This window comes from Pocillopora verrucosa, chromosome 14 (assembly GCF_036669915.1).
Source record: "Pocillopora verrucosa isolate sample1 chromosome 14, ASM3666991v2, whole genome shotgun sequence".
Classification (NCBI taxonomy): Eukaryota; Metazoa; Cnidaria; class Anthozoa; order Scleractinia; family Pocilloporidae; genus Pocillopora; species Pocillopora verrucosa.
Window position 1 is genome coordinate 12,096,730 of NC_089325.1, and position 20,619 is coordinate 12,117,348.

Below are 20,619 nucleotides of genomic sequence, written 5' to 3' on the forward strand. Positions count from 1 at the left end.
CGAATTCTTCTCTTTGCTCAAGTAGTTGCCGCTAAAACGTTTCTCTTTCGCCTCTCGCTCTTTATCTTCGAGGTCTATGGCTTTTATCGCGCCTTGAATTCTTCTTGTTGTGTTAACGCCTCTCTCAAGATTCTCTTTAATTCCTTTACCTCATAGCGCGATTTCTTCTTCGCTTGCCTTTGCCGATTTTCGAGGGAGGCTATGGATTTTTGCGTGACGCGTGATGGCCCCAAAATTTGCAGGGTGATGCGTGATTGGACCCAAATTATCCGCGTGATGCGGAACCGGACATCACAACATGATGCGTGATGTGCTATTTTATAAGCGCGTGACGCGTAATTTACAAGACTTACTTTAATGTCATTGATCTTTCGAGATCTTCGTGGTCCAAACAATCGTAACTCTTTTCCTTTATCAAAAAGTTAGATGCAAAATCACACTAGCCTGGAGTGGTGAGCCATTCAAATATTTGCATACGTGATATTTTGAGAAACTCAACCGAGAGTTTTGCCTTCGGCAGCGTAATCTTGGTTTGTGAGGGAGAGGCAAGGGAAAGTGGTGATCCTTGATTCATCACCTTACAATAGAGAATTTGCCAAAATTTTAGTGAACTTTGAAGACACTAATAGGATACAGTGTTTGGTTTAATTTGATAACGTAATCATAAGACAGCGTTCGTTATTTGACGGCTCATTTACTTCGTAAATTTTGATCTCTCATCCAAGCAGCACGGATTATTCATGTCTGGACATGTCTGAATTCCCATCGTGGGAACGAAATATATTTTCCCTAAAGGACTGGTATTGTAGTCGTCACTTTATCGTTCGTATTACTCGATATTCAATTGGGTTTGTTTCCTATCACATTTCTTACAATATTTGCGATCAGCGGTAGTAAACATCTTAAGGGAACTACTCAGTGCAGTTTTCAAAGCAGAACAACTATTTGAACTATTTTAGAAAAAAAACATGCGTTTTTCCTGAAATATAAGCTAATTCATCTGTCGGCCGCTTCGATGACGAAGATTACATGTAACTGTTCTTGTTACAAGTTTCCGAACTGAAATATCTGAAAAATACTTACATATGTATATCAGACATTGATAATAATAAATCCAGTTTTGATTTCATTAAATGGAAACAAAGCGACAAGTTAAGAATACTTTGATATTGTTGCTACCGCTGATATAAGGTATCCTTCAGATTTTTTAGGGTGACCAAAGAGGAATTACAAGGAATAAGCTTTTTATAACATTATATTGTATTATTAAGTTAGAGCCGAAAGAACACGTTTTGTCAATGGGATGGTAAACTTCACTAAAAATTTACATACATTTTAAGATCAAATAAACAGAGAATACAAAGGTCGAAGAAAACGTGGAATAACTGATAGGAAAATTATGACAGGCAGCGGGAACGGAGGGTAAACACGGGAATGACTGGGTTGGATTAAAAAACAAAAATGGAATAGAATGAGGAGAGAAATGAGAAAAGAGAAATGGGTTTCCAGAGCTCTAATACATGAGTGCAACCTGAAACTACCTCATTCACAGTAAGATCATCATTTATTTTCCGTTCCATTTTGCACATCCACGAGTTTGGTATCACTCGTTAGATTTACGATAAACACTTACAGATAGAAGGAAATAAAGAATTAAAAAGAAAAAGAAGGACAAAGATAAAAAGAACAGATCCTGTTAATTTTATGTTTGGTCTACTCTTTGAGAATAATAGGCTGATTAATTCATCATCTATTTGTGATCACGCAATGCAAGCGTTCGTAATCACGACTTCTCTAAATAACTCAACCACCATCGTAATTCGACATTTTCTATAAGCGTTCTCCAAAGCACATAGGGAAAGTCGTGTTGAAAAAGTTATATTCCGTAGCTTGACTTTGTGTGTTTCCAGTTCCCTATTTTACATTTACCTTTTCAAATTTGCAACCTAAGCAACCTCGCTCTCGTTACGCGTGATTTGTTCGCCTCGCTAGTTTCGCTTCCCTTCAGTTGAATCAATTTTCTATTGCAGCGATGGATTGCGTTTCTATTGACAAAAGTTGAAAGTCGAAACTTATGATCGTTTATGTCAAATACACTTGATCATCTCCGTAAAGTATACATGGGATCCCTGCTGTGGAGCAAGGCTGAATTTGTTTCAATTTCAAGAAGACTCAACTATTTTTCCAGAGAATAAAAACAGGTCACAACAAAACTGAATTTCTTAAGCATCTCTTGTCAGCCAAGAAGCAGCCCAACATAGGTTAAGTAGAAATTTAGCTCGAGTGAAAGTACTATATACTGAAGTGAAACACCGAGCCGAATAAGAAAGGCAAACATATCTGGGGATATTGTTTGGAGGTTTTTAGTTAAACCCTTATCTTGCACCTACAAATTTGAATTAAATTAAAAACTTTGCACACTTAACTTCGCAGCACAAAACAAAGGTACGAGAAACAGCTTTTTATTGTCCTAGTGATCGAAATTTCCGATGTGTGATGAAAGTCTATCGCTACTTCTATCAGGGCCGAACAGAGTATGCATGAGCTACATGTATGTTAAAGCTACCCAATGTTGCTTAGCAGAACTGTTAATTCCTTAACGAGGGAAATGTATTTAAATGGCTGTGAACTGCATATTTAAACACTTACCTTTCTCGTTCTCACCTTAAAACAATATGTCAACGCCAAAACCATCTGAGTGAGTGAAGTTCGAAAAATCAATTGCCATGAAGATTATTGCCAGCCTCTCATGACTTACACGGCCTCGATCCAGCTCACTCTTGAAGTTTCGGGGAAGCGGGTTGTTTTAGAACCAATTCTGCTTTTTTCCCCAAGTATGAAGAGCTGAAATGTATTGACATGATCTCACATGATTAACAAAACCTTCAAATAAATGTTGTTGAGGTAACATGAAAATTTGCGATCTTTATCTTTGCACAATTTGTACTCGATCAGCAAAAATAAGCGTCCGCTTAAAGGAAAGAAACAAAGTGTTTTTTTGTTCAAACCGTACCCTTTGAATACGTAAAGGTTATATATATAAAGGTTAGGGGGTAGGCTTTTTATTGTATTTTATTTCCAGTAAGATATGATAGAATGCAGGGAAATGTTCTTGATCAAAGCCATATAACTTAATAGATAGTAAATTTTGAAAAATTTATTTCCTTCCCGAAAAATGTTTCAATCCTTAAAAGGAGCAAAAATTTGTTCTCAGCTGAGATTTCAGTCATCAGAGATCTTATCAAAATATAATAACTGATCATCATTCTGCAAAATGAAAGCCTTTCAAAATCTATGGGAAACACAGTACATCGTGCTGTATTCTTGTATGGTGCAAAAATAAAAGTTTGATTCAAATAGCGCGGCATCTTTTTATTTCTTTTCATTTCTTGATATACTGCAATTGTTTTGTCTCGCACAAGTAATAGAAAGATGCGAAAATTGCCCAAAAAGGTTTTCGTTTCGCAGGTCAAACTAAAAGCCAAAGTCCATTTTGCACGTATTGCTTGCCTGTGTCAAATTGTTACAAAGCCCGAGGGATTGATGGGATACAGCAAACGAGTTTTTTGAGGTCGACTTTGATGTGGTTTGTCTCAAATTCCTTTTCTTTTGGATGCGGATGATAACATGGCTAACATGTAAAATTTGAAATGGTAAGTATAGACTCTTATAAATGGTTGATAAAAGTTCTTTAATCAAGAGCTAATGATAAACAGATGTTTTCAGTCAACATTCTTCCGAAACCGGAAGAGGTAATGCCATTTACAATGTACTTAAAAAGGCGGCGATACGTTGCTACAAAAAAAATTTTGAATTTTGATGTCACAAACAAAACACAGTATTCGCGTAAAGTTAATTCACTCAATCAGTTCGCGGGAATTTGTTAGTTGATGACCCGTTTACTTAATTCAAAACAGGCAATCTCTCATCCTAAGGGGTAGCGCAAATTATTTATGACTGAAATTCCTTCGTGGGAAATGTACATTTACTTAATCAGGACTGAATTTTCAATCGTCACTTTATCTCTGTTACTAGCAAATTGTACTTTGGCTCGTTTATGATTGCGTTTGTTCTAAAATTTGCGATGAAATCGATGATTCCACTCTCTTTATCAAGTTTTATGTACATTCAAATAAACTACTTCGGTTATCAAAGCCGAACAATTCTAAACGAAGTCAGATCAGAACTAGTGCTTTCTCTTGAATAGCGATTTATCCTGGTTTGTTTTGTTACTACAGGTTTTTCAAGTAGAAATATTTGAAACACATAAATTTAGGTAGGAGAATACAATTAGCTTTAATTTTCAAGAGGAATCGAAGCGTTCATAACCGTGGCGGGTTAAGAGTACTTTAGAATTGAAAATTCCCTTGAAGAGAGTGTGTATGAGATGTATACAGAAGAACGTAAAATAAACTATTCAGAACTCGATAACAGTTTTCTGTCATCAAAACGTCTTATGCAAAATCATACTAGACTGCATGGAGTAGTGAGCCATACAAATATTTGCATACGTGATATTTTGAGAAACCCAACAGAGACTTTTGCTTCAGGCAGCGTAATCTTGGTTTGTGAAGGAAAGGCAAGGGAAAGTGGTGATCCTTGATTCATCACCTTACAATAGAGAATTTGCCAGAATTTTAGTGAACTTTGAAGACACTAATAAAATACAGTGTTTGGTTCAATTTGATAACGTAATAATAACACAGCGTTCGTTATTTGATGGTTCATTTACTTTGTAAATTTTAATCTCTCATCCAAGCAGTACGGATTATTCATATCTGGTCATGTCTGAATTCCCACCGTGGGAACGAAATAGATTTTTTCCTAAAGGACTAGTATTGCAGTCGTCACTTCATCATTCGTATTACTCGATATTCAATTGGGTTTGTTTCCCATCACATTTCTTACAATATTTGCAATCAGCAGCAGTAAACATCTTAAGGGAACTACTCAGTACAGTTATCAAAGCAGAACAACTATTTGAACTATTTTAGGAAAAAAACATGCGTTTTTCCTGAAATATAAGCTAATACATCTGTCGGTCGCTTCGATGGTGAATATTACATGTAACTGTTCTTGTCACGACAAGTTTCCAAACCGAAATGTCTGAAAAAAACACTCATTTATGTATATTAGACAATAATAAACCCAGTTTCGATTTTATGAAATGGAAACAAAACGATAAGTTAAGAATACTTCGATATTCAATTGCTACCGTTGATACAAGGGATCCTTCAGGTTTGTTAGGATGACTAAAGAGGAATTACAAGGAATAAGCTTTTTATAATATTGTATTGTATTATCAAGTTAGAGCCGAAAGAACACGTTTTGTCAATCGGATGGTAAACTTCACTAAAATTTACATACATTTTAAGATCAAATAAACAGAGAATACAAAGGTCGAAGAAAACGTGGAATAACTGATAGGAAAATTATGACGGGAAGCGGGAAACGGAGAGTAAACACAAGAATGACTGGGTTGGATTCAAAAACAAAAATGGAATAGAATAAGGAGGAAAATGAGAAAAGAGAAATGGGTTTCCAGAGCTTTAATACATGAGTGCAACTTGAAACTACCTCATTCACAGCATGATCACTATTTATTTTCCGTTCCGTGTTCCTTATCGACGAGTTTGGTATCAGTCGTTAGATTTACAATAAACACTTACAGATAGAAGGAAATAAAGGATTGAAAAAAAAAGAAGGACAAAGATAAAAGAACAGATCCTGTTAATTTTATGTTTGGTCTACTCTTTGAGAATAATAGGCTAATTAATTCATCATCTATTTGTGATCACGCAATGCAAGCGTTCGTAATCACGACTTCTCTAAATAACTCAACGACCATCGTAATTCGACATTTTCCTAGAAGTGTTCTCCAAAGTGCATAGAGAGAGTCGTGTTGAAAAAGTTATTTTCCGCTGTACTTGACTTTGTGTGTTTCCAGTTCTCTATTTTATATTCACCTTTTCAAATTTGCAGCCTCAACAACCTCGATAGCGTCATGTTTTTAGATAGAAATAGTAGAGATGGTAAGTTTTGAGCGCAAATCCGAAGGTCTGAGGGTCGATTCCTCATGGGGACTCAGAATTTTTCCTTTGTCCCACGCTCGTGACAAGACGAAAAAACTCTTTAAAAATGGTTGATAAAAGTTCTTTAATCAAGAGCTAATGATAAACTGATGTTTTCAGTCAACATTCTTCCGAAACCGGAAGAGGTAATTCTATTTACAATGTACTTTGAAAGGCGGTGATACGTTGCCACAAAAAAAAAAACAATTTTTGAATTTTGATGTCACAAACAAAACGCAGTATTCGCGTAAAGTTTATTTACTTAATCAGTTGACGGGAATTTGTTGGATGACAACTCGTTTACCGTTTACTTAATTAAAAACAGCCAACCTCTCATCTCAAGTAGTGGCGCAAATTATTTCTGACCGAAATCCTTCGTGGGAAATGTACATTTACTTAATCAGGACTGACTTTTCAATCGTTATTTTATCTCTGTTACAATCGAATCTTACTTTGGCTCGTTCATCATTGCATTTGTCCTAAAATTTGCGGTGAAATCGATGATTCCGTTCTCTTAATCAAGCTGTATGTTCATCCAAATAAACTACTTGAGTTATTAAAGCCGAACAATTCAAAACGAAATCAGAACTATAACTTTCTCTTGAATGGCGATTCATCATGTATTGTTTCGTTACTACGAGTCTTTTTAAGCAGAAACTGAATATTTGAAATACATTAACTCAGGTATGATAATGCAATTAGCTGTCATAACAGTGGCGAGTCACGAGTACTTTAGAATTGAAAATTCCCTTGTAGGAAGTATGTATGAGATGTACACAGATGACCTTAAAATAGACCATTTGGAATACCCGATAACTGTTTTCCTTTAACAAAAAGTTAGATGCAAAATCACACTAGCCTGGAGTGGTGAGCCATACAAATATTCGCATATGTGATATTTTGAGAAACTCAACCGAGATTTTTGCCTTCGGCAGCGTAATCTTGGTTTGTGAGGGAGAGACAAGGGAAAGTGGTGATTCTTGATTCATCACATTACAATAGAAAATTTACCTAATTTTTCGTGAACTATGGAGACACTAATAAAATACAGTGTTTGGTTTAATTTGATAACATAATCATGATAACACAGCGTTCGTTATTTGACGGCTCATTTACTTCGTAAATTTTAATCTCTCATTCAAGCAGCACGGATTATTCATGTCTGGACATGTCTGAATTCCCATCGTGGGAACGAAATAGATTTTTTCCTGAAGGACTGGTATTGTTATTGTCACTTAATTGTTCGTATTACTCGATATTCAATTGGGTTTGTTTCCCATCACATTTCTTACAATATTTGCGATCAGCGGTGGTAAACATCCTAAGGGAACTATTCAGTACAGTTATCAAAGCATAACAACTATTTGAACTATTTTAGAAAAAAAACATACGTTTTTCCTGAAATATAAACTAATACATCTGTCGGCCGCTTCGATGACGAAGATTACATGTAACTGTTCTTGTTACAAGTTTCCGAACTGAAATATCTGAAAAATACTTACATATGTATATCAGACATTGATAATAATAAATCCAGTTTTGATTTCATTAAATGGAAACAAAGCGACAAGTTAAGAATACTTTCATATTGTTGCTACCGCTGATATAAGGGATCCTTCAGATTTGTTAGGGTGACCAAAGAGGAATTACAAGGAATAAGCTTTTTATAACATTATATTGTATTATTAAGTTAGAGCCGAAAGAACACGTTTTGTCAATGGGATGGTAAACTTCACTAAAAATTTACGTACATTTTAAGATCAAATAAACAGAGAATACAAAGGTCGAAGAAAACGTGGAATAACTGATAGGAAAATTATGACGGGCAGCGGGAACGGAGAGTAAAAACGGTAATGACTGGTTTGAATTAAAAAACAAAAGTGGAATAGAATAAGGAGGGAAATGAGAAAAGAGAAATGGGTTTCCAGAGCTTTAATACATGAGTGCAACCTGAAACTACCTCATTCACAGTAAGATCATCATTTGCTTTCCGTTCCATTTTGCACATCCACGAGTTTGGTATCACTCGTTAGATTTACGATAAACACTTACAGATAGAAGGAAATAAAGAATTAAAAAGAAAAATAAGGAAAAAGATAAAAGAACAGATCCTGTTAATTTTATGTTTGGTCTACTCTTTGAGAATATAAATAGGTTGATTAATTCATCATCTATTTGTGATCACGCAATGCAAGCGTTCGTAATCACGACTTCTCTAAATAACTCAACGACCATCGTAATTCGACATTTTCTATAAGCGTTCTCCAAAGCACATAGTGAGAGTCGTGTTGAAAAAGTTATATTCCGCTGTACTTGACTTTGTGTGTTTCCAGTTCCCTATTTTATATTTACCTTCTCAAATTTGCAACCTAAGCACCTCGCTCTCGTTACGCGTGATTTGTTCCCCACACTAGTTTTGCTACCCTTCAGATGACTCAATTTTCTATTGTAGCGATGGATTGAGTTTCTGTTGACAAAAGTTGAAAGTCGAAACTTATGGTCGCTTATATCAAATACACTTGATCATCTCCGTAAAGTATACATGGGATCCCTGCTGTGGAGCAACGCTGAATATGTTTCAATTTCAAGAAGACTCCACTATTTTTCCAGTGAATAAAGAGAGGTCACGGGAAAACTGAATTTCCTAAGCATCTCTTGTCAGCCAAGAAGCAGCCCAACATAGGTTAAGTTAAAATTTACCTCGGGTTAATACTGAAGTGAAACACCGAGCCGAATAAGAAAGTCAAACATCTAGGGATGCACTGCAGTGTGTTGTAGAAATGTACCGCTTATATGTGACATCAAGGGCATACAAATAGTGATCATGTGACCTAAACCAGGCCACTCCCATCAGCGGGTCAATGCAGAGAGAACTTTTCACTGCTGCTCCTGTTTGGAATGTCCAACTTGTTTCACCAGTGAGGCGGTTGTGTACATACACTTGGCCACCATAACGAAAGTAAGAAAGTGAAAAAAAGTTCTATACACAAATACTCAAAGTATGTATTAAGACCCTGTAACATAATCATAAGCTTTTCCTTATTTGCCTTATCTACTCATGAATAGCTCCTACCATTTAATCTAAAAAAATATACCTTACCAATTATTACATATCTACTACAAAGTGAGCGTGCTGCAGAAGATTCTATTCTGTCCCTAGCCTACTCATCCTCAGGAATTTGCCATCACTCAGTCTGATGCACATGAACACATGAGGATAAGAGAGCCTTAAACAGACCGCGCAGAGAACAGTAAAAATTTTTAGCTAAACTTCGTCCTTTGCAATGACTTTGATTACTAGCAATATGATTGAAAACAGTGGTTCAACCTTAAAAGAAGAAAAGAGTCTTTGAAATCGGATGCCAGTTTAAAAGGTAGATGGATGACTAGTTAAATCTGTACGTACTGCATATCTAATACGCTTTTATTTACCCACAAAGTACGATGGGATTTGTAAGACTAGCCACATGACTTTGCAGACATTAGTAACGAAGGCGACTCTCTATGGACCTTGCTCAGTGAGTCTTTAACTTACAACCTATGGTGCTATCACGGCTTAACTGTTGTGTATAGAATGGTGAGTACATATCCTTCAGAAAAAGTGCGCAGAACACTTTATCTAATTCAATTCTGATTAAAGAACAAGCTCTGAATTTGCCGTAACCCGGAAATGTCCGCACAGTCGAACCTCGATTATCCGGACCTCGATTATTCGGACTTTTTCTCTGGTCGCAATTTTGTCATGAATTTCAATTATTTATGATCAAGATCCGTAGCTATATTCTTTTTAAAACTACAGCGTTGAAAAGTGAAGTGAAGGGGAGTTTGTTTCGCTTTCAAAAAACAAAAGCAGCGCTCGCAAGCGTCGTAACTAATTAGGCCTGTCATGCAAGATAAACAAGCTACACGGCATCACGAATATTCACGATCATCATGTCCTTGAGCGTAAGCGGCCCATTCTTTCGATAAAAGATAAACAGCCATAGTTTTGCGATTAGAGAAGGGAGAAAAAGGGACCGATTTGTCGGCTGGCGGCGTTAGTACGCAGCAGATATCTGACATCCGCAAGAACAAGGAAAACACATGAAGTTTGTTGACAACTTAGAGACCAGCGAAGGACTGAAGCGTAAATCGCTGCACGCTGCACATGATGAACAGCGGATAGTAAAGATGTAGACCATATTTTTTCAAAACGATTTGTAAAGGTTTTAATTGACAGGTTTTGATTGACGATAAAATGTCGCTTTCTTAATTTAATCAGTTTTTGTTACTCATTAATATTCACATTCTCGATTATCCCGACTAGTTCGTCTGGTCTTTACGTGCAACTGAAAAACTGCACGTCGCATCGTTTTCGGAGAAAATTTGTGTTATTTATGATATATTTAACGTTCGAGAAGGCTACTGAGAATCAAAGGAGATGTATTTCTTTGTTCTCAATCTTCTAAAGAATAAAATTAACGTTAGGAGGGAATATGACGCAATCTGACAACAATGTGCTTATCAAGAATCTCGTTTGATCCGTCATCAACTTCAGTCAACGTTCTTATAAAATTTTTGGTTTGAATACTGAATAATTTTTCTCTTTTTCATCGGGATCATTGATCAAAGTTCCCTATAAATTTTCGAAAAGCTTTCTGATCCGAGCTGACATTAGGCCTCCTTCACTATATCTGACCACAGGCGGCCCAAGCTCCAGCTGTGAGATGATCATCTTGCGCAATAACAGTCCTGGCGGAATTATAAGAGTTTGTATGGGCATATTTACGACCGCTCTAAGGAATAAAAAATACGTCAAATTCTCAAAAAAAAAACCTCACCTTACTTCCACAGTGTGTCGCTTGTTATCTGACCGCTTACTTTGATGAAAAGAGCCCATTTAAGCGAGTTGTTTATTTCGAGGTTTTCAACGTACATAAGAAAAGCCCAAGGCTGAACACTCCATTTCCGAACGCCTGATCCGAGAAGCGAAAAATCCAAGCTCAAAATGATCGGGCGCCCACAAATCCAACGCAGAATCCAAGCACATATACTGTAGTTTCATTAAAATTCACTAAAAACTCATTCTTCCCCGTGCAACCGACACTAAGCGGCAGTTTGCTTCAAAAATTTCCAGTTTAGAGGTTTCTAACAGCCCGCGGCCACATCAACCTTGACACACGACCGTTGAAAACCAGCTCGGTAACCCTACCTCCTTTTCGAACTGAGCCTCGCCGGGGACCATACCGTCAGTTATCGTCTATAAATTGTTTTAGAACCACGGGTCCCCTCAGTAGAAATCGATCAAGAGGCTATTGTTTCGATCGACCAATCGGCCAATGTGATTATTTTCGGAGTCAGAGGAAAACCTTGGAAGGATTTGTTCCAGTATTCAATTTAGCTCTGTCTGGACATACTTAGTTTAATGTTGCTAACAAGACAACTGTTATTTCGTTTCGTCCGCACGGATATCCAGCAACAATACTTACCACGATTTCCATTTCAGATACGAGTTCGAATTGATTACGTCCCTGCTGCAACCGTGTAATAGACTATTTTTTACCGAGGACATTTTTTCTTTTTGAAATTGAAAGGAAATTATCGAGATTTACGAGATCAGCTGTGCGGTTTGCAACTATGCCTGTAAATTATTTTGAATTTGTAAACATTTCCGGAGGCGAATTCGATTGGCCGATCGAAACAATAGCCTCTTGATCGATTTCTACTGAGGGGACCCGTGGTTCTAAAACAATTTATTGACGATAACTGACGGTATGGTCCCCGGCAAAGCTCAGTTTGAAAAGGAGGTAGGGTTACCGAGCTGGTTTTCAACGGTCGTGTGTCAAGGTTGATGTGGCCGCGGGCTGTTAGAAACCTCTAAACTGGAAATTTTTGAAGCAAACTGCGACTTGGTGTCGGTTGCACGGGGAAGATTGAGTCTTTAGTGAATTGGAATGAAACTACAGTATATGTGCTTGGATTCTGCGTTGGATTTGTGGGCGCCCGGTCATTTTGAGCTTGGATTTTTCGTTCGTTCAGGCGTTAGGAAATGGAGTGTTCAGCCTTGGGCTTTTCTTATGAACGTTGAAAACCTCGAAATGGACAACTCGCTAAAATGCGTTCTTTTCATCAAAGTAAGCGGTCATATAACAAGCGATACGCTGTGAAAGTAAGGTGAGGTATTTTTTTGAGAATTTGACGTATTATTTTATACCTTAGAGCGGTCGTAAATATTCCCATACAAACTCTTATAATTCCGCCATGACTGTTATTGCGCAAGATGATCATCTCGCAGCTCGAGCTTGGGCCGCCTGTGATCTGACAAGTAAAATTCCGTGGTATGCAGGAAACCCCTGACGTGACACCTACATTGCGCAATAACACTAATGTAACGAATAGTTAAGTTGTTTTTAATACTTTGTGACCTGATGTCTAAGATTTCGAGATTTCACTTTGGGGATGTATGGACGGTCACGATTTTTTGGTGGAACTTCTTGGGTGACGACGGGAAATAATCATATCTTATAACATATATGAAAAAAATAAATCCCCCTCATGGTAATCAGATACCACTAAATAGGAAGATCATTTTTAAGTACCGCCGGCAGACGTCACCGACAGGTCGTGACCCAATGATGAGAACATAAAATGCGAAAAATAAGACGCCTGAAAACAAAAGTATTTCTTAAGCTTAAACAAAACTTTTTGTTCCTGGAGAAAGAAGCTCATTAGCTGTTGTTTGGTCTTGTCACGCCACGCTTTCTCTTGGTGGTGGACAGAGATGCGTTGCATGACAAGACAACCAACAGCTAACGGCTGGGCTGCAATGAATGCTATGCGTGACGACGTTTCACGTTTCACAAACTGGCTAACATCGAGCAGATGGCAGGACAATGCTTTGAATTTGACTCTAGGTAGGGATCGGTAACAAAATTCTCCTTACAATTACAAAACGCTCCAGAGAAGCTTAGAACTGTAGCTAACTTCGAGGTTATGACGTAAAAGCGTTAGACACGCGCGTGCGAGAGCCGGTCGCATGAAGACATCCTCGTTCCCAGGGCCTCTCTCTTTCTCCCTCGAGAAGTGACGTGTCGATCATTTCGAAGCTTCAATATCCCCCTTGAAATCCCCGGGCATCTGAACTTTTGAAGATTAATTTGACATCCGAGAAAACATTGTGTTTAAATGCCCACCCAATTTTTTTCAAAAGGCAAAATCAGCGACCGGAACATTTACACTCTGACCAATCTTTAAAACCTGGATCTTGTAGACCCTTTTTTTGAGCCGATCCTTCGCGAAAGTTAATTTTTACACCTCCATATTTATAGATAGAAGTCTTGTATTCTCCACCTTAGCCAGGCTTGGGCTGCCCGGGGAGGGGGATTGGGGGGATCTTGAACGGCTACTAATTAATGAGTGCAAAACTTTCGCGAAGGAGGAAGAGAGAGGACCCTGGGAAAGAGGTTGGCTTGAGAATTCACTGAGTGCGTATGAATATTTATATATCGCTCATCACAAATAAAATCAAGCTGTTGTATTTCTTTCACTGAGCGAATCACGCGACAATCAAACGCGCTTTATGGTGATAAACGATGAAGAAGACACTTGACCAAAACAGGTCTCTTAATTGATGTATTTCTGAAAAGGCCGAAATAACAACAATATAGCAATTATCTGTAAAGAAGGATAAAATATCATGAATCAGTGAAGAACAGCGAAAAAAAAGAGGCTCTACACTTTGTCCAATGGTAACCACACAATGTCAATCCCACGGAAAGCTCAGAGAGGCTCCCTTGTTTGCAGTATACTTGCTGGCGTAGCTATTACCTCTAGTATACAGATCAGTGCGTTATATAAATTGAAAAAAAAAGCTTCCAAGCTTTCCTTCGATGACAAAGATGCCAAGACGAATTACATGGTATTCAATTTTTAGCACGAAGGTATTCTCTGTTTCCTTTTACAAGATCAACGTTAACAGTGAAAAATAATTAACTCCGCAGTTCTGAGAGTTTTAGAGTTTTTTTTTCCCGTTTTATTATAACGATCACAATTTCAACGAATGTAATTGGTGGATGAGCTACACTGGTTTTTACTAATATATCTGAAAAGGTGTCATCGGACATTTGGTTTGCAGAATTGAAAACAGTAATCTTACCATCCTACTATCCAAAGCGAGTGATTTCCTACAATAATTGTAGGAAACTGTTTCTGGAGCTTGTCAGTTTGTATTTCTCAAAGATTGTAATGCTTCAGCGTTTAAAGATTGTAATTATGAGCCCTTTTTCTGATGAATACATTTTTTTTTTCTCGGAAATTGAAATGGTTATAATTACTTGGTAAGAGGTTTTCGTGTCGACAATTTTGATCTGTAATCATACTCGCGATTGTCAAATCGAACTTCCACTTCGCAGTCATCCAATTTCTTTAATTTCTCGTATGTTTGCATTCAATGAGTAAGTGCAACCATAAAGGCCTTACAAAAAATACCAAAGTGAACTTATCACGAAATTTCTTATTCTCGCACGCTTAATGCAAGTAATTGGCAGTTGAAATTGGGATTCTTTTCAGTCAATACTGAATATGTAATATGGTTTCCAAACAGGGTTGTAAATTAAAAGAATGACACGTCAAGGAAGACATGGCTTCCTCAGTTTACACCAAAGAGCAATTAAATTACTTCAGAATTTGTCATCTTGTCACTAATATCCTGCCACAAGGGCTGCGATTCATTTTTAAACAAGAGTGGGACAGTCGTTACCAGGCAACGTTAGGAGAATGGAAAGATACACCTCAAAATGGAATGGACTTCTACAACAGGGAGTCTCCCCGGAGCCGAACGCGTAATGCTCGTCTGCTGGAAGCGATAAGAAACGGAAATAGGGCACAGTGGGATTGTACTACACTCTTTTTTGCAATACTATACTCCGATTCTATCGGCCACGGACTCGGTGTAGCAGTTCGCTCGAATGTCGATGATCTCAGAGAATTTCGCAATAAAGAGTTCGCTCACATGCCACAGGGTCAGCTATCAGATCTACAGTTCAAACTCGCTGCTCGTAAAGTGAAGATCGCATTTCAGTGTCTTTGTGTCTCAACCAATGATATTCAAAATATCTGCAAGCAGAAAAGTTTTCCGACGGAAGAACTTCATAGTGTTTTGGAAAACGTTAAGATCCTTTACCATGAACTCCGTGAAACCAACGTTAAACTACAAACCTCTCAAGAGCAAAACCGGTTTCTTGCAGAAAGACATCAACTCCTTGAAGAAGATAATAAGATCCTTCAACAACAGTATCAATTCCTTGACGAAAAGCACCAAGTCCTTGAAGAACAGCACCATGTCCTTGAGGAACAGTTACATAGTGATGTTTCTTCATTCTGCATTCTTCCGCCTAAACCATCTCACGAAATCGCATCACGCGAGAGCGAGGTTGGCAAAATAACAAAACAACTTGAACGGCTGAGAGAAGTAAATGAAAATGGTTTGAGTTACTTATATATTTCGGGTAACCCTGGAAGTGGCAAATCTCAACTAGCCGGTCTGGTAGCTCAACACTTTTACGAAACAGCCAGCAAAGACCTCAAAACACCCACGTTCGTAATGACTCTCAACGCTGAAAGTTCAAAAACACTCCTGGAATCGTACGCTTCTTTGGGAAGACAAAGCAAGTGCCCTGAATCCACTATCATGCAAACCCTTAACTCAACAGAGATGCAGTTCGAAGAACAAATCAACAATCTAAAGGATTTAATAGCAACCAAAATTCCTCTTTACGGATCGTGGCTCTTGGTAGTCGACAATGTTAGCAGTTTATGTGATGTACATGATTTTCTCCCTCGGCCTGGAAACCACCTGTGGACGAAAGGCCAGCTGCTTATCACAACTCAGAACTCTTCATCCATCCCCTCTGAAAGCTCGTTTGTCTCTCACATTTCAGTGAGCGAAGGCATGGTGCCCACAGATGCCCGTTGCTTTTTAGAGAAGGTTTCTGGGATTAGACAACAAGGAATAGAGGATAAAGTCGCGAAGACATTGGATTACCAACCCCTCGCGCTGGCTAGTGCAGGCGTTTACATGAAAAAGGTTCGTGAAAGTAAAGTCGCCAGAAGCTTTGGATGGGAGGAGTACTTAGAAAAGCTAGAAAGAGGTATGCGAGCCCTTACCGAAAAGGAACTGACAAAAACCAACTCAAGCTACAGGAAGTCCATGACTGTCGCAACCAAGCTGGCCATTGAACGAGCGGTAAACAATGACAGTATTGTTAAAAGCGCGTTTACACTCCTTTCCCTTTGTTCTCCACAACTTTTGCATTTAGACATCATTAAGAACTACATTTTGAATGATCAAAATCCGCATTTGGATAAAGAAGAAATTGCTCTTCAGATCCAAGGTAACTCTCTTCTTCTGTTCGATGAGAGAGAAAGTGAAATTTTTGTTAGTGTGCATCAAGTTGTGCATGAAGTCAGTAAATCTGTAATCAATGAGTTTCAGGAGCCTGATGGACACGTTCAAAGAGTTGCACAAGCTGCAATGTCCTTCAACCAATTCATAGACATTCATCTACCACTCACTTGGAACAACGAAAACTCTATTCGTGATAGTGAGCATCTCATTCCACACTTGAATACGTTTGCTGCAGAAGTTGAAAAGGTCTTTCTTCACAAGGATAAATATCAATTTACTGAGAAAGACGTTTCAAACTACTTCAAATGTTCAGAATATTTCAGAAGGCTTGCACTAATTTGCAGAAATCACCGCGAATTTTCAGGAGCAAAAGTTTACTGTGAAACAGCTTTGAAACTGGTTGAAACGGATAAGAAGATAAGGAGTTGTGAGTATCCTAGAGATACTGAGTTAAAAGAAAGTGGACCCACGGATGATGACCTTGTGGCTATTCACAATTTACTGGGTCTGGTTCAGCGTGAGTTGGGTGATTTGGAAAATTCCAAGGAGAATCATGAACGTGCTTTAGACATTCAGCTAAAAAATCTTGGACCCCAGCACGTTGGTGTGGCAAATTCATACCATCATCTAGGTAATGTACAGCACGACTTGGGTAACCTGAAAGAGGCCATGCAGTATTATGAACGTGCTTTGGAAATCCAAGTGAAGAATCTTGGTCATGATCATATTTATGTGGCGTTTTCATTGGTTAACATGGGTGAAGTGGAATATAAACTAGGAAACCTGCAAAAAGATAAGGAACATTTGGAATGTGCTTTAGACATTCGGTTGAAAAGGCTTGGACCCGAGCATGTTCATGTCGCTGCTACTTACTATGACTTGGGTATTGTACAAAGTGAATTGGGTGACCTGCAAAAGTCTAAGGAGTGTTATCAACGAGCTCTAGACATTCGGTTGAAAAGGCTTGGACCCGAGCATGTTCATGTCGCTGCTACTTACTATGACTTGGGTATTGTACAAAGTGAATTGGGTGACCTGCAAAAGTCTAAGGAGTGTTATCAACGAGCTCTAGACATTCGGTTGAAAAGGCTTGGACCCGAGCATGTTCATGTCGCTGATACTTACTATGGCTTGGGTATTGTACAGCGTAAATTGGGTGACCTGCAAAAGTCTAAGGAGTGTTATCAACGAGCTCTAGACATTCGGTTGAAAAAGCTTGGACCCGAGCATGTTGATGTCGCCCGTAATTACGTTAGATTGGGAAATGTAGAACGTGAATTGTGTAATCTTCAGAAGGCTAAGGAGCATTTGGAGTGTGCTCTAGACATTCAGTTGAAAAAGCTTGGTCCCGATCACCTTGAAGTCGTGGATACTTACCATAGCTTAGGCGTGGTGCATCGTAAATGGAATAATCTGGGACAGGCCATGGAATATCACGAACAAGCACTGATTATACGCCAGAAAAATCTTGAACCCGAACATGTTGATTTGGCGAATTCATACCAGCATTTGGGTAATTTGCAATTTGTGTTGGATAACATGCAACTGGCCAAAGAGCTATACGAACGTGCTTTACATATCCAGTTGAAGAACCTCGAACCTGATCATGTTTATGTGGCATTTTCCTACGAAAGTTTGGGTGATGTACACCGTAAATTTGGCGACCTGGAACAAGCCAAGGAGTACTTTAACCGAGCTTTAAACATTCGACTGAAAAAACTTGGTCACGAACATGTTGATGTAAGGATTATTCAGAATAAGTTACGTAACGTACAGCTTGCCATAGATGACCTGCGACACGGCATGGAACGTTAAGAGGAGGCGGATTTTTTTTCTTTAATTGTAACTTTTCTATTGATCAAGTTCAGTCAAACCAGGAAATGAAAAAGTAATTTACCTGCCAGGGAGTGAAAGTTGTAAAAATTTAATACCCAACTCTTCTCTTTTCACAACAATCATTTACTGTAGGAATACCAGGGCTGAAATTGGCAAATCAGGGACTACTCATTATCCATAACCTTAGGGGGGTTGGGGATAGAGGGCTGGGAAGAAGGGGAAGCCATTGCTCCCCCCCCCCCCAAGGCTCTGTAGTATTCTAATGATCCCCCTCATTGCCAGTAAATTTTCTATGATCCTCTTTTCAGTGATGACTGATCCCCCTCCACTCCCCCAAAACACCATGTGATCCCCCAAAATCCTCCCAGTCTTCCCCCCCCCCCCCCAAGGGATCAATAATGACTTGCACTTAAGTTTAAGATGAATAGCTGCTTGAGGTAGAGAATTTGATAATAGAATATTCTTATGTGCCACTGGAAATGCAATCACTAAAATAATTTTTTTCCATATAGTTTATCTTAGTTAAATTTTCTTTTTTTATATTTGAACTGGTTAACTAAAGCAATTAAGTCAAATAACAGACGTGAAATAGCAATATTGATAATTCTGATTGTAATTCAACTTTGTAATATAAAATATATTCAGTCTTAAGTCTGCAAAAAAAATAATTCAGTCTGGGAATTAATTAAAATGAAAATCTAGCTGTATTTTTAGATGAGTAAAAAGAAAATAAAAATATTTTTTATAGTCAACATTGTTACTACTTACTCTTCAGTTTCATTTAACCCTTTAACGCCCACAAGTGACCAAGACAGAATTTCTCCATACAATATCAATACAATATCAGGCAGACAAGTGATGAGAATAAATATTAATTAGGGATTATTAGTAGATCCAATACCAAATTCTCCAAACTAACATCACAAGAACTATATGGTAGACAGTAAGGAGAATTACTGATGAGATCTTGGGGAGTTAAAGGGTTAATATTCCAAGTGAGTAGAGATAGTTGTCCCTACAGCCAATGAGAATTTGATTGTTGAATACAACAGGTGAAGAAAATACTTCACCAGGCAATGAATAAAAAGCTAAAAGAACTCCTGAATAAAAATCCAGAATATACAGGCTTCCAACATTTGACAAAGCAAACACTGCTAATTGAGTGTCATGCTCATCGCAAGGCCTTGCGTTACACATTGTGTGACAAGACATATTTCCCTCAATCATGGCTACAAAAGGACTTGAATACACAGGCCCATCAGTTGTAAATCTCCACGAGAGCTCACCATTTAGTGACAAGCAATACACAGATTTGTCATGCGAGCCAAAAAAAATACAGTGTGAGATCCTGGAACCATATCTTATATCATGGTACAAAGTCGGTGAACAGAACACTGAAGCTTGTGTCTCAAACTCCCATAGCTTATTACCCTGGAAGTCAAAACAATAAACAAACCCATTCACGCATGCGCAAACTATACCAATGGGTGTCAATAACGGTGATGCAAACACTGGCTTAGGACACTGCTGACTCCAAAGTATTGTATGTTCAGTAGCACCAATTGCAAGAAGACGGCCGCTTTGTGTAGCAATGAATACTAAATGAGGTTTCTTACTTATACATGGAGAACTGAAACAAGATCCTGCATCCTAATATTGTTTGCAAGACATGGTCTTTAATTTGTCTCAGTTCAAGCTGAAAGAAAGGAGGGGAGGGAAGGGTAGGGAAGAGTTTGAGTGAAGAAAACATTTTGAATAAGCAAATCAGCAGTATTTTAGCCTCTTATTGACATTTTCTTTTAAAATGCATACTCATGCATTGAGAATCTTGATACCAGTAATGGAGAAAACCACTCCAGAGAAAGTAAAAACAAATTCTATATACAAACACTCAAAGTATGTATTCAGATCCTGTAACATAATCACAGCGTCTCTCTCATATGCCTTATTTACTCACGAGTAACTCCTGCCATTTAATTAAAAAACAATATACAATACCTTACCCACTATTACATATCTACTACAGAGTGAGAGAGCTGCAGAAGATTCTATTCTGTCCCCCAGCCTACTCTCCCACAGGACTTTGCCATCACTCAGTCTGCTGCACATGAACGTGTAACTATGGGAACCTATGAAAACTTCTCCTTCAGACCTCCCTGGTGCATGAACCACAAGAGGTGATGTATCAATACATTTGTACAGACAAGTTTGCCACTGACAAGAAACAGAAACTTTTCCTTTGGCATTGTTAAAATTTTCTGTATCTTGGTTGACACTGCTGGAAACTTTATGATCTTGAAAAGAAGAGAAGAACTCCTTAGAGACCTT

The 20,619-nt window shown here is 38.2% G+C and overlaps 1 protein-coding gene across 2 annotated transcripts; it reads left to right on the forward strand.

Annotated features, from left to right (window-relative positions):
• Nucleotides 1–3,551: 3,551 nt before the first annotated feature.
• Nucleotides 3,552–19,004, forward strand: LOC131795596 (uncharacterized). Of its 2 annotated transcripts, none has more exons than XM_066161003.1 (2): nucleotides 3,552–3,653; nucleotides 14,653–19,004. In XM_066161003.1, exon 2 carries the CDS (start codon nucleotides 14,689–14,691, stop codon nucleotides 18,268–18,270), a length of 3,582 nt encoding a protein of 1,193 aa, XP_066017100.1. In that variant the 5' UTR covers nucleotides 3,552–3,653; nucleotides 14,653–14,688; the 3' UTR covers nucleotides 18,271–19,004. The 2 variants fall into 2 exon arrangements, with proteins under 2 accessions (XP_066017100.1, XP_066017101.1); XM_066161004.1 differs by lacking the exon at nucleotides 3,552–3,653 and adding an exon at nucleotides 9,515–9,648.
• Nucleotides 19,005–20,619: the final 1,615 nt, after the last annotated feature.